This window comes from Entelurus aequoreus, linkage group LG25, assembly GCF_033978785.1.
Source record: "Entelurus aequoreus isolate RoL-2023_Sb linkage group LG25, RoL_Eaeq_v1.1, whole genome shotgun sequence".
NCBI lineage: Eukaryota > Metazoa > Chordata > Actinopteri > Syngnathiformes > Syngnathidae > Entelurus > Entelurus aequoreus.
Genome location: NC_084755.1, coordinates 30,895,204 through 30,910,834, shown reverse-complemented (window position 1 = coordinate 30,910,834; position 15,631 = coordinate 30,895,204). Strand labels below are relative to the sequence as shown.

The 15,631-nt window shown below is 37.0% G+C and overlaps 1 protein-coding gene across 1 annotated transcript in view; it reads left to right on the top strand.

Moving 5' to 3' along the window:
- Positions 1–15,223, top strand: part of nat15 (N-acetyltransferase 15 (GCN5-related, putative)) — a 15,244-nt gene extending 21 nt beyond the window's left edge. The window contains exons 1-7 of the mRNA XM_062036501.1: positions 1–194; positions 2,370–2,485; positions 2,593–2,722; positions 5,285–5,381; positions 5,463–5,697; positions 8,634–8,799; positions 12,814–15,223. The exon at positions 1–194 is cut by the window's left edge and continues 21 nt beyond it. Coding sequence (XP_061892485.1) covers positions 2,376–2,485; positions 2,593–2,722; positions 5,285–5,381; positions 5,463–5,697; positions 8,634–8,790 — 729 coding nt within the window. The 5' untranslated portion in view covers positions 1–194; positions 2,370–2,375 and the 3' untranslated portion in view covers positions 8,791–8,799; positions 12,814–15,223. The remainder of the gene's footprint in view (positions 195–2,369; positions 2,486–2,592; positions 2,723–5,284; positions 5,382–5,462; positions 5,698–8,633; positions 8,800–12,813) is intronic.
- The last annotated feature ends 408 nt before the right edge of the window (positions 15,224–15,631 follow it).

Sequence of the window (15,631 nt, the reverse complement as noted above, 5' to 3'; positions counted from 1 at the left end):
CCAAGCAGGAAGAAAACATCCGGCGGAGAGCTTTGGACTAGAGGCTAGCTTAGTTTAGTTTCGCTCCAGCCTCGATACCAGTAATGACAACACAAAGTGAAAGTGTGCTGAACTATGCTTGGTCAAATATAGATTTATAGCCCAGAACGTGAAAAACCTCCTTGACTTTCCTTCGGTCCGAGAGTTGATATCAGGTATGAACACGTTAGCATAGCCAAACCGTTAGCAGCTGCTAGCTAACGTCAGCTAGCCTGTTAAAAACACAATATTAATAGTGTATTATTATTTAAAGTACAAAAAGTAAGTAATATGAAATACAATGTTAGGCAGACATTTCAGTCAGGGTTGCTCACTTGTCGTGTTTTTGTTTATAACTACAGTATATGACCTTTGTGACCAGCTTAAACGTTAACTGTGTTATAATCCACAGCCCTTTTTCACTCCATATAACATGTGCTTGGATTTTCTACTATTTCTATTCTTACAACTGTTATATTTAGACTTAGACAAACTTTTTATTATCCACAAAAGAAATTGTTCCACACAGTTGCTCAGTTACAATGATGGAAAGGACAATGCAGGTATAAATAGACTGAATATAGCGATATAAAATATAACATATATACGTAATATTTACAAAATATATGTACAGTGTATTATAAATACTGATTTATTATAGGGGTGTAACGGTACACAAAAATTTCGGTTCGGTACAAACCTCGGTTTAGAGGTCACGGTTCGGTTCATTTTCGGTACTGTAAGAAAACAACAAAATATAAATTTTTGGTTATTTATTTACCAAATTTGCAAAATGTTCCACCAAAAATATTTTTCTTAGTGGAATATTTGATGTGAAGTAATGGGAACCTTAGATAGGTCAATAATTCATAATAACATTGCTTTTGATTCATTATTATGTTTTGAGCAATGACAGTTTAAAAGAAAAACAACAGCTTTGTTTTATTAGTCAACTTTTTCTAAATTACATTTAACCTTTAAGCTTTTTTATTTCACTTTTGTTATATTTTTGTTTATTTTAATAGTATTTTTAGAATGTGCCGTGGGCCTTTAAAACATTAGCTGTGGGCCGCAAATGGCCTCCGGGGCACACTTTTGACACCCCTGCTATAGATAATAAAAAATTAAATCTGATAAATCTATGGATAAAAAGCAGAGCCTGGCGACGCATGCGCGTTTATCATAACTCTCTCGCTCTCTCTGTCTCTGCCCCTCCCTCACCAATGCTGCTGTGCACCTTCACAATATGTTTTGTTTTTAACCCCTTCTTAACCCTGAACGTACATTGAAAATACACACAACCCTAACTCAAAATGCCGGACATTTGAGGCATTCAAGAAACTCCGCCGGGACAGCCCCGCAAAAGAGGACATGTCCGGTGAAAAGAGGACGTATGGTCAGTCTATCGTAGCCCGTTAGCTGCTAGCATGCCGTGTGTTGTGCCTCGGTGTGCATTGTTTACACAACGTGCGTTACGCTACTTAATATGTCCGTGTGGAAACTCGTTCGGTACACCTCTGAACCGAACCGAAACCCCCGTACCAAAACGGTTTAATACAAATACACGTACCGTTACACCCCTAATATATTATATTATATTATGTCTGTATCATATATACAATATATAACAATTACCATGTACAATACTACAGTATATGTGACAGCTGTTCTTGCAATGTACTTTTGGGGCGGTATAGCTCGGTTGGTAGAGTGGCCGTGCCAGCAACTTGAGGGTTTCAGGTTCGATCCCCGCTTCCGCCATCCTAGTCAATGCCGTTGTGTCCTTGGGCAAGACACTTTACCCACCTGCTCCCAGTGCCACACACACTGGTTTAAATGTAACTTAGATATTGGGTTTCACTATGTAAAAGCTCTTTGAGCCCTTGGCATTCTCTTCATGAGCTTCAAGCACACCCGTGAAGTGAAAACCATTTCAGGTGACTACGTCCTGAAGCTCATGGAGAGAATGCCAAGAGTGTGCAAAGCAGTAATCAGAGCAAAGAGTGGCTATTTTGAAGAAACTAGAATATAAAACATGTTTTCAGTTATTTCACCTTTTTTTTTTTTGGTACATAACTCCACGTGTTCATTCATAGTTTTGATGCCTTCAGTGACAATCTACAATGTAAATAGACATGAAAATAAAGAAAACGCATTGAATGAGAAGATGTGTCCAAACTTTTGGCCTGTACCGTAGATGTATACCGAATAATACATCATGAAAATCATGTTCAATCGAATCGTCACCCCAGAATCTGAATTGATTCTGAACGAGTCCCACCTTACTTATCAGTATCATCTTCAACAGACTGCTCAGTCAGCGTCTTTCTGCTCTGTGTTGGTGCCTACAGGTGTGAATGAGTGACGTGGTGCCTCCCACAGCTCTCAGTGAAGTCCAGCTACGGTTCTTGTGCCACGATGACATAGAGAGTGTCAAACTGCTCTGCGGTGATTGGTTCCCAATTGAGTAATAATCCTATTATTTACTATGCAAGACGATTATGAATCTTATTTTCTATGTTTACGTTTGACAAACTCTCGAACTAAGTGGCATGTCTTGACCTGTGACCGCAGGTACCCAGACTCATGGTACCAGGACATCACCTCAAACAAGAAGTTTTTCTCTCTCGCCGCCACCTTCAGAGGAGGCATTGCGGGAATGATCGTGGCCGAGATCAAAAGTCGAACTAAAGTGCATAAAGAGGTACGTTGAAGTAGTGTGATAGTAGTTTGTGCCAAGCAGTACAACTCAACAGGCTCTGTGCGTAAACCGCAAGCGAGTGTGTGAGGCAGGGCTCTAGTCAGCCCAGGCAAAGCTGGATTGGGTACTCTGATGTTATTTTATTGTGCCAAAGTGCAAAAACAGTACATTGAAGATGTCATTTGATCAGCACCACTCAGCGAAAAAAAATTGTTTAAATACCTAGGTTACACTCAGTTGTTTTTTTGTTTTTTTAAGTTATTTTAAAAATTAATATATAGTGACACAAATGTTATAAGTGCCATTTCAATTATGTGTATTTCTTTTTCGCTTTTTAAACATTTGTTTATTGGATTTTCATTTAGTATTTTTTTTTTTGAATTGATTTATTTCAGGCAATGACATAAAAAAAAAGTACAAGTTGACAACACATAAAACTATAAATTAATATAGTGCAAAAGGTAATGTATAGTATGTAATGCATGATTATCCAGTTTTGCCTGAAAGGGAGTGGGAAGAAGATAATTTATTTAATCCCACCCCCAGTTCTCTATTCAGTGTTTATTCCCATGAGCTTCACTGTTACTTTGTTTAAGGATTATAATACAAATGTTGTATCATAGTGGCATTACCACAGGTAACAATAATTATTACACTGTAACAATAATTTGTATCAACAATGTAGGAAGAATGAATATACCAACAATGGTAATAGACAAAATACCAACAATGGTAATAGACAACATAGCAATATAGGTAAGGAAACATTGAGACAGAAAAATTTTCAACATATACAGTCCAGAAATACAATTAAACACATGTCAAATGTTCTTTTTTTCTCCCCCAAACTATTAACTCACAAAACTTAAATAAACAAAAATAAAAAAAAACATGCATCAGTCAAACAAGTACAGGGAAATATTGGCATGAAGCCACATGCACTCCGGAATGTCCCCAAAATGGTGCAGTAATACACTAAAGCAGACAAAAGGCTCTTCAATTATCTACTTTTCAGTTGGGGTTAAATTTGAGATGAGTCCCTTATACACATTTTGGGAAACCACCCCCTACTTGCTGAAACTTCACAGAACAACCGTTCAATGTCAGCCTAATTTTCTCCAGTTTTAGAAAATACAGAACATCTTTAATCCAGCAGGTGTGGCAAGGAGGCGCTGTTGCCTTCCACAACGATACGTGTATTTGTAGAAATTTTTTTATCAATAAAGTTCTATATTTTCCCTAAAAGACGTATTGAGGCTATAAAGCAGGGGCGTCCAAACCTTTTGACTAGGGGGCCGCATTATTGGGCTTAAAACATTTGGCCAGGGGACGAAAGCCGACTGCATGCAGAGTAACTACAGGTAAATATATATATATATATATATATATATATATATATATATATATAATATACACACACACACACACATTCGTTTCTAGGGCTGCACAAAATAATCAATTTACATGTGAAAACATTTGGATATTTAGGTTCTTATTCATCCCGATTCTAAATCGATTGATAATTTAAAAAAATAAAAACATATATATATATATATATATATATATATATATATATATATATATATATATATATATATATATATATATATATATATATATATATATATATATATATATAAATGTATGTGTGTGTGTGTGTGTGTGTGTGTGTGTGTGTGTGTGTGTGTGTGTGTGTGTGTGTGTGTATGTATGTACAGTATATCTGCGTGTGTATACTGTATATGTGTGTGTTTGTACATACATATATATATATACACGTGTGTGTGCGTTTATATAAATATGTATATATATGTATGTATTTATATATGAGTAAATATTATTATCATTATAATAATAATTATAATGGGTTATTAACAGTATGTGAAAATTCCACTCCTACCTTGTTTACTTTTGTGACAACCTCCTTCAAGTTTTTTAATCAATCAGTAATATCAAGCAGCTAAAATGTGCCAAACATGGATAAGTGTGGAGAGTGTCTTTTGCATTTTTCCCCATCATCCCTTGTAATGGATTTAAATCGGTGTAATTTTGATTATTTTTGTATGTGTTATGGGTGACCATGTTAGTTGAGTTTTTGTGCTGGTGGAAATGTTTTTTTGCTGCATCATGACTACGGAAGGTCATATAAATAAATGCTGTGTATGGTTTGTAATTAATAGTCACTGACTTGAGTTACTTTTGTTGGCCACCAGGTGACGACAAAATTGCTATCAGACCGCTGGCTATTTGTATATGATATGAAAACACCGTGCCCAAGTCAAGTTGCTTATTGGACTCGTGCTGTCTCGCATGCCAAATTTAAGATGCCGGCGGGCCGCACTTGGCCTGTGGGCCGTAGTTTAGACACCCCTGCTATAAAGTTTGTTTAATTGGATTAATCAAACAAATTAATCAATAGATTACTGCAGATTATTTTAACTTCAGCACACAAATAACTTTTCTCACCATGGTTCCTCAATTAAATATGCTGTATTGATTATGTATTGACTTCATGTCAATCTGTTTTCATTTTCAATGTGTGACATCTTTGTGCGTGTGTGTCAGGATGGAGATATTCTTGCCTCCAGTTTTCCTGTGGACACACAGGTAGCCTACATCCTCAGCCTGGGAGTGGTGAAAGACTTCAGGAAACACGGCATAGGTACTGAACATGAATTCATAGTTATTATTTTGGAGCCCACTTTTTTCCGTGACTGAGCGTTCTGCCCGTGTCACGGTGCAGGCTCCCTACTGCTGGACAGTCTGAAGGAGCACATCTCCACGACAGCTCAGGACCACTGCAAGGCGATATACCTGCACGTTCTCACCACCAACAACACTGCCATCCACTTCTACGAGAACAGGGACTTCAAGCAACACCACTACCTGCCCTACTACTACACCATACGCGGCGTTCTCAAAGACGGCTTCACGTATGTTCTCTACATCAACGGGGGTCATCCACCTTGGACAATTATATATCCTTTTGTCGGTTTCCTTTCGGCTTATGCACGGACGGAACAGGGGAAAACAGTAGTAATGATTCGGAAAGGATGATTCACCAATCACAGAAAAAGGGAAGTACATTTCCATATTGGTTTACACACACAAACTAATGCCTTTTAACAGAAAAAAACATAATTAAGGCCTAATCAAACAAAGTAATTTTGGGCATAGGCTAGCCGGAGGTCTGTGTCTCAATGAATTTTCACTTACGATACCTACCGTATTTTTCGGACTATAAATCGCAGTTTTTTTCATAGTTTGGCCGGGGGTGCGACTTATACTCAGGAGCGACTTATGTGTGAAATTATTAACACATTACCGTAAAATATCAAATAATATTATTTAGCTCATTCACGTAAGAGACTAGACGTATAAGATTTGATGGGATTTAGCGATTAGGAGTGACAGATTGTTTGGTAAACGTATAGCATGTTCTATATGTTATAGTTATTTGAATGACTCTTACCATAATATGTTACGTTAACATACCAGGCACGTTCTCAGTTGGTTATTTATGCCTCATATAACGTACACTTATTCAGCCTGTTTTTCACTATTCTTTATTTATTTTAAATTGCCTTTCAAATGTCTATTCTTGGTGTTGGGTTTTATCAAATAAATTTCCCCAAAAAATGCGACTTATACTCCAGTGCGATTTACCGTATTTTCCGCACTATAAGGCGCACCGGATTATAAGGCGCACCTTCAATGAATGGCCTATTTTAAAACTTTGTTCATATATAAGGCGCACCGCATTATAAGGCGCATAGAATAGACGCTACAGTAGAGGCTGGGGTTACGTTATGTATCCCGTAGTTGCGAGACCTGTTGTGGCTCAATATTGGTCATATATAAGGTGCACTGTCAACCTTTGAGAAAATTAGAGGTTTTTAGGTGCGCCTTATAGTGCGGAAAATACGGTATATATGTTTTTTTCCTTCTTTATTATGCATTTTCGGCCAGTGCGAGTTATACTCCGGAGCGACTTATACTCCGGAGCGACTTATAGTCCGAAAAATACGGTATGTTTGAGCCTAGAGTATTGGATATTGACCCGATCCGATATCATCACAAATCATACATACTTTTATTTTGTTGTGTGGAATGTTAGAAAAAGTTTAAACAAGTTAAGCAAAATTTTTACCTATTATACTTGAACCGTCTAGAACAGGGGTGTCAAACTCGTTTTCATTGAGGGCCACGTTGCAGTTTTGGCTGGCATCAGAGGGCCGGCCGCTTGTAACATTAATAAAAGAAACATACATGTATAAGGATTACTTGCATGATATTGTCACACGATTACCTATGCATTTGATTAGTAAATGTATATTTTACCTACACTGTAGGAAAAAAATCTGTGGATTTTGCGGTCAAAAAATGGCAGAATTTTACCCTAAAATTTACAGTAAAATGGTCACATTCTATTTTACTGTAAATATCTGGTGATTTAGCTGCCAGTTTTTTTGGGGGGGTTATTTGCATGAAAAATATGGTTGCTGCTTTCGCAGTGGATTACTGTAAATGTAAAAATGGTACCACAGTTTTTTTCTTATGAAAAGATTCTGAAGACCGAGATGTTTAAAAAAAACATATTGTCATGTTTACAGTGTACAATTTGATGGATAACTTGCTTTGAAATCATAAGGCTAAGTAGATATTTATGTATGTTTTCACCCCAAAAATGATTAGAATGTATGATAATATAATATATGCTGCATTATTAGATAAAGTTTAAAAGATATAGAACTGCGTGCAGTACATGTCTTTTTTTCTGTCGAAATAGAAAAAGAAAGAAAGAAAGTACTTATTTGATGCATATTATTATACAAATTTTCAAGCGTTGACCGGTCCGCAGTTAAAAAAAGGTTGGGGACCACTGCTCCAGACCACCAAGCATTGCCCGGAGAGTGTCCTTTTGTCGCTCTCGCTCGTGCGCTCGCTCCAGCTCCAACAACCTCTCTCCTCCCGGCTGCTGCTTATACAGAGCGACAGGTGATTAGACAACAAGGCCCACCTGGGCCATTACGCAACTGTCGCTGACTTTGAGGCCGGTCCTGGCACACCCCGTTCCGCTGCAGGCCCGCAGGCCACGCCCCCCTCCACAATGTGATCGGCCTGTGTCGATTTATCTCTTTTAATGCCATTCACAGACACCGATCACAACCACCGTTTGGCTGGCGCTATTTATTTTTAGTCCCCCCACACAGCTAATTATGTGTTTCCATACACAGTGTGAAGCCGCTCCCTTAAACTGATAATAATCACCAACGTTACAGTAGATGACCTGCATTTTCTAGTTTCTGAAAGGGGAACTGCAATTTTTTATTTTATTTTGCCTGTCGTTCACAATCATTATGAGAGACAAGAAAACAAAACAAACATTTTGTTTTTTTTGCTAACATGTAAAAATTATCTCGTTCTTGGTGGCTAGCAATGCAGTTAATGGGAGCAATCAATTCTACCTTTTAATCACTTTAAAAATGCCTTCAAAAAACATCAATGCTACCATTTATGTTACGTAAACTGTATCATAAACAAAGCTGTAGCAATATTGTTTATGTAAGAGCGAACACTGAGGAACTCTTCTTCTAGCGTAACACATCGGCGTGCTGCCGTATTTATTAGCCGTAAAAGCTAACTACGACAAGAGATAGGCTAGCGTCTACGTCAGCACGAAACACGTTTGAGTTTGTAATACACAACACTGCGATAAGACACCAATCTGTACTGACTGAAAAACATGACCGATCATATTACAGTGTCTGTAAAGTATTATTTTAATGTTTTGTTTGTACACAGCTATTATACTTTCTGTGCAGCAATGAACGTGTCTGATGTTATTGTTTTCTTTGGTTATCCAAAGTGAAACACAATCACAATGACCTTATTCCTTAACGCACTGTCTCACCGACTATATCCAGCACATAGGTTCAACCTTAGCCAGCCTGAGCCCGTGCTCAATCCCACAGTGGCTGTATCGACAGGCGCAGTCTCTGCTGCGATCTCTGCTACCGTGGTCCAACATCGCCTCCAAGACCGGCATACAGTACAGTCGAACAATGTGACACAACCAGGTTTGTATTTCCTTTGTCGCTATTTCAAATTCTTGGAATCTCTGGGCACGTCACGTGTGACCATTTGTTTCGATTCCGATTCTTGGGTAGACTATTTAATTCATCACGATTCTCGTAATATATTATTTGGTGTACAAACCCAGTTTCCATATGAGTTGGGAAATTGTGTTAGATGTAAATATAAACGGAATACAATGATTTGCAAATCATTTTCAACCCATATTCAGTTGAATATGCTACAAAGACAACATATTTGATGTTCAAACTGATAACCTTTTTTTTTGGCAAATAATCATTAACTTTAGAATTTGATGCTAGCAACACATGACAAAGAAGTTGGGAAAGGTGGCAATAAATACTGATAAAGTTGAGGAATGCTCATCAAACACTTATTTGGAACATCCCACAGGTGAACAGGCAAATTGGGAACAGGTGGGTGCCATGATTGGGTATAAAAGTAGATTCCATGAAATGCTCAGTCATTCACAAACAAGGATGGGGCGAGGGTCACCACTTTGTCAACAAATGCGTGAGCAAATTGTTGAACAGCTAAAGAAAAACCTTTCTCAACCAGCTATTGCAAGGAATTTAGGGATTTCACCATCTACGCTCCGTAATATCATCAAAGGGTTCAGAGAATCTGGAGAAATCACTGCACGTAAGCAGCTAAGCCCGTGACCTTCGATCCCTCAGGCTGTACTGTATCAACAAGCGACATCAGTGTGTAAAGGATATCACCACATGGGCTCAGGAACAATTCAGAAACCCACTGTCAGTAACTACAGTTGGTCGCTACATCTGTAAGTGCAAGTTAAAACTCTCTTATGCAAGGCGAAAACCGTTTATCAACAACACCCAGAAACACCATTGGCTTCGCTGGGCCTGAGCTCATCTAAGATGGACTGATACAAAGTGGAAAAGTGTTCTGTGGTCTGACGAGTCCACATTTCAAATTGTTTTTGGAAACTGTGGACGTCGTGTCCTCCGGACCAAAGAGGGAAAGAACCATTCGGATTGTTATAGGCGCAAAGTTGAAAAGCCAGCATCTGTGATGGTATGGGGGTGTATTAGTGCCCAAGACATGGGTAACTTACACATCTGTGAAGGCGCCATTAATGCTGAAAGGTACATACAGGTTTTGGAGCAACATATGTTGCCCTCCAAGCAACGTTACCATGGACGCCCCTGCTTATTTCAGCAAGACAATGCCAAGCCACGTGTTACATCAACGTGGCTTCATAGTAAAAGTGCGGGTACTAGACTGGCCTGCCTGTAGTCCAGACCTGTTTCCTATTGAAAATCTGTGGCGCATTAAGAAGCCTAAAATATCACAACGGAGACCCCCGGACTGTTGAACAACTTAAGCTGTACATCAAGCAAGAATGGGAAAGAATTCCACCTGAGAAGCTTCAAAAATGTGTCTCCTCAGTTCCCAAACGTTTACTGAGTGTTGTTAAAAGGAAAGGCCATGTAACACAGTGGTGAACATGCCCTTTCCCAACTACTTTGGCACGTGTTGCAGCCATGAAATTCTAAGTTAATTATTATTTGCAAAAAAAAATAAAGTTTATGAGTTTGAACATCAAATATCTTGTCTTTGTAATGCATTCAATTGAATATGGGTTGAAAAGGATTTGCAAATCATTGTATTCCGTTTATATTTACATATAACACAATTTCACAACTCATATGGAAACAGGGTTTGTACAAATTAAAATAAAAACCTTTTACAAAACAGGTTACAAAAGCTCCTTTTGGCCGCAGACTAATGACTTATACGCGCAGTGTTGGCCTTCAGAAAACTATTTTAAAAATGTTAATTCAAAATGTAGAAAGTATGAAAGAAGGCAAGGTTGTTTAATAAATATCTCCACCATGCCTCCATGGTTTTATTTCACACTTTTGCGACTTATGCAGATCCCAATTACACAAAAACAGGTACTATTAGATAAGAAAAGTTGGTTTGGCATAATCAGTCCCCTTTTAAAAATAAAAATACTACATTTTCAACAACAACAACAAACAAATGTAATTGAATCTTGAACATTTTGAATCAATGTAGAATGGAAATAAATAAAAAATGGAAATTTGAATGTGAATCGATTTTTTAGCACCCCTAATGTACAGTATTAATACAGCTCTATTTGGATTCTTAGGTTTTAACAAATGTATATACAATACATCCAGAACTAAAGAAATGCTTATATATCGTCAAATAATGTGTTTTTCCATGTGAGTATGAGCTCTATTTGGTGGTGACACCATCAGACGTCGCTGATTCCCGCGTCTGAAAAAAGGTACGTGAGCTCTACGCATGGTCGAAAGAGTACGTGGCAATACGCAGCCTTTCCCTCAGAGACTTTTTCTTTAAAACGATTCTTGTGAAAGTCACTTACGCATTTCCTATCCCCTTTTGGCACAACTATTTTGTGCATAGCAACTATGGAAGTATTATTGTAGCAAAATGATTTGCAAACGTGTAGTATAATCCAATTCATGTATAATGTATATTATACATTATACATTATATAATATATGTATAATAATATATACAGTACAGGCCAAATGTTTTGGACACACCTTCTCATTCAATGCGTTTTCTTTATTTTCATGACTATTTACATTGTAGATTGTCACTGAAGGCATCACAACTACGAACAACAACTACATGTGGAGTTATGTACTTAACAAAAAACGGTGAAATAACTGAACATGTTTTATATTCTAGTTTCTTCAAAATAGCCACCCTTTGCTCTGATTACTGCTTTGCACACTCTTGGCATTCTCTTAATGAGCTTCAAGGGAAAACCATTTCAGGTGACTACCTCTTGAAGCTCATGGAGAGAATGCCAAGAGTGTGCAAAGCAGTAATCCGAGCAAAGGGTGGCTATTTTGAAGAAACTAGAATATAAAACATGTTTTCAGTTATGTCACCTTTTTTTGTTAAGTACATAACTCCACATGTGTTCATTCATAGTTTTGATGCCTTCAGTGACAATCTACAATGTAAATAGTCATGAAAATAAAGAAAACGCATTGAATGAGGTGTGTCCAAACTTTTGGCCTATACTGTATATGTATGTATATATATATATATATATATATATATATATATATATATATATATATATATATATATATATATATATATATATATATATATATATATATATATATATATATATATACAGTGGGGCAAAAAAGTATTTAGTCAGCCACCCATTGATTGTCAATGGGTGGCTGACTAAATACTTTTTTGCCCCACTGTATATATATATATATATATATATATATATATATATATATATATATATATAAATATGTGTGTGTGTGTGTGTATGTATGTATGTATATAATATATATATATATATAATATAAATATTAATATATTATATATTTATATATTATAATATAAATATATATATTATAATATATAAAATATATAATTATATATATATATAATATATATTATACACGATGTATAAATACATCATGTATAATGTATCCATGTATCATGTGTAATCCAATTCCATTATAATCCAATTAATGTGTGCCTGTATATAAATCTGTGTGTGTGTTCAATCAGATCTGTGTGTTCGTGTTTTAAGTTGTCTGCATGTACTATGATTTGTCTATGTGTAAAAAAATATATGTCTGTCCGTATTTCGATTGGTGTGTGTGTAAAAAAAAAAAAATATGTAGACGTGTGTGAAACAGGAACCGTCTATTGGCTGTCTTTTTACACGTGACTTTTGCAACACTTCGAGTTGTCTGTCTGTACATCGATTTGAACGTGTATAAGGATTTGTCTGTAACTCCCTTTGCCTTTCCTTACACTCACCACTAATCGGCGCCCCTAGCGACCCTTATAAATGAGGCCCAGGTGTGTTAAGAAGCAGAGTTACAATTCCATCTACCAACAAGCTGTTTTGTGTTTTAGGAGTGAACAGGTCGTGCCAAGTCTATAATCTAAGGAATAATAATATCACGCTTTCTCTCTCTTTTTCCCCGCAGGAGTAAAAAGTATCGAGTTTCTCATCGGTCTTCCCCTGTGTCCACCAGGACGTACATGCACACCCTCAGCACGCTGTGTAGGACACAGAACCCCCTTCACCCATCAGCTTGTTACTCCTGATTCAATGCACGTTTGGTACACACACACACAAACTGGGTTAGTTGCTGAAATATGGTGATTGCACCGCATCAAAGTGCAATGTTGTGTTTTTACGCTGACAACAGGGAAGGATTTGGGGGAATTCGCGGCTGGGCATTAGTCACCATGTCTTATCCCGTGCACCATTCCATATCGGCGACAGTAGCGTGTCTCGCGCCGGTCATGCCAAAGCTGAGAAGTTTGAGACTTGCTTCTCGGCTCAGAGAAACAGGCACGGATTTTAATGTGACGCGTATGTCTACTGTTGGTATATTATATATACTGAGGTAATAGATTTCATATTTAATGTACAGTGTGTCTTATATTGCTGCTGCCCATTTGGAATAACCACCTGTTTTCCTTTTTTGACTGGATTGAATGTGAGTCGACCCCAAATTGTGACGTACGGGACCCAAGAACAAACAGCATTGGACTGTGAATCTCGCAATGCTTTTAAAAAAGTAGTGTAGAATAAAGTTAGTTATTTATCGGGAACAATGGAAGACATTATTTTAATTTTCAAACGTTCCCTTTTCAAAAATGAAGGGTTTTTTTGTGTGTGTGCAATAACTAAATGTACTGTATGTGTGACTTCACCGCTGACACAAATAAACACATTTTAGCTTATAATTGTTACGCCGCAACACAAAGTTTACATGCATTTAACGCTATATTCAAACGTATTTTCAACCACTCATGATTAGGGATGATTTTGGTAAGACATTATCGAGTTCAAGCCCATTATCGAATCCTCTTATCGAACCGATTCCTTATCGATTCTCTTATCGAATCCAGATAGGTTGTTGTATATGGAAAAAAACACAATATTTGGTTTAACAAAAGCTCACTTTTTATTTTATAAGAAAAAAATAAAATAATATAAATAAATAAGTATTGACTGTTACCCACCTAAAAAAATTAAATAAATAAATATTGACTGTTGTTACCCAAAGTATATTAAGTGGGATTTTTCAGAAAAACAAATATATACAGTAACACAAAAACAACCTGTCTCTGTGATCACTATCGATGTATAAATAATAATATAGTGTTAAATAAAATCAGTCCCTTGGGCACAAAACTGAAAATAATACAGCTCTCCAAAAAGTGCACTTCTGCTGCTATTGGAACATACTAACTACACACACAGGCAGACAGCTAACAAACAATCCAAGACGTCTAATAAAGTTCCAAAGCAGATTAATCCATTTAGGCTCTTTATTGTTTGTTGATCTTGCTTTGTCTTTTCCTATCTTTACTTTTGTCTTGCACTGGACTGTTATTTATTTTTTTAACTGAAATACACACAATGACAAATGTATAAGCTATGTGATTCAATTAACATACTAAAATTTAATACACAAAATGTAAATATTAGCTTCACACAAATATACAGTACTATCATCAAACAATTACTTCTGAGTGTTGAAACTATTTCGATGGTGGAAATACACGACTGGCAGCCATTTTAAGTCCTCAAAACATCCATTGAAACAGTGCACAAAAATCGTTTTTCAATAAACATCTTATTATCAAATTTAACCACTTTCCACCTTAATATTGAGTTACATAAACAAGTTAAACAGTTTACTTACAGACTTATCTTTTCCAAGGCTTGTAAGAGCTAACACAACTTGTCTACTTCTCAATTGTCTCATGTATTGAACTGACGTCGCCAACCCGGAAGTGCCCAAACTAATGACGCGTAGTATTTTTATATCGCCACAAGGTGTCAGTAAATTCCACAGGGCATTTCCTGTGGGAAGGGATTCGTTCCCAGGGATTCGAATAAAGAACCAACTGTTTTTCTTTACTATAGTGGCCTCGATAACGGGATTCGAGTCCATGGAATCGGTTATTTTCTTATCGAACAACCGGGAGTACCGGTTTTGAACATCATCCCTACTCATGATAGAATCCATCTATTTTAAAGGTTTTAAAAGGAGATTTGTTGCCTTCACGTCTAGTCTAGTTTGTTGAAACACATTTTTAAGATTAGGATAAATTAGCGATACTTGTTACATGTTAGCGTATGTGTGCAAGGTCGGAAATTAGCACCTATAAAGTGCCAAATGCTGGTGTACAGTAAATACATTCAGCCGACATGCTTGTTGGCTGCACTGTAGTTGCTCCATTTGGACTGCATTCTGTCGCATATCGTGTATAACAACAGTGACTGTGAAATGTGTTGCTCCACGGTGTGAATTTCAAAAGAACATTTCAGACAGTTTGTATGCAATAAAAGTTCCTTTGATTGTAATAACAACAGTTTTTGTCTTTTGATACCACTGTAGAAGGAAAGCTCAACAAGAAGCTATGGCAGTGTTTGTTTATTTGAGGCCACAAATACATTTCATAATCATAATGGGACTGTTGTGAATGTGCGTAGGTGGCCGTTAAACATGCTATACTAGGCGTGTCCTAACTGGGTCAAGTGCGGCCCGCCAGCCTCTTCAATTTGGCCCGCGAGACGTCACAAGTTCAACAAAGCATCGCACCACGGAGCGCTTTCAACTCAATCTTAAATACCAGGTAGTTTCTGCATGCTACATATTTCCTACCATTTCATGGACAATGTTAAGTAAATCAGATCAATGACCCTTGAAAGTACTTGCAAATAATAGCACAGCATTTACTTGTATGACACAATCCTAATAACCTTCTCTAGTCATGGTGCAA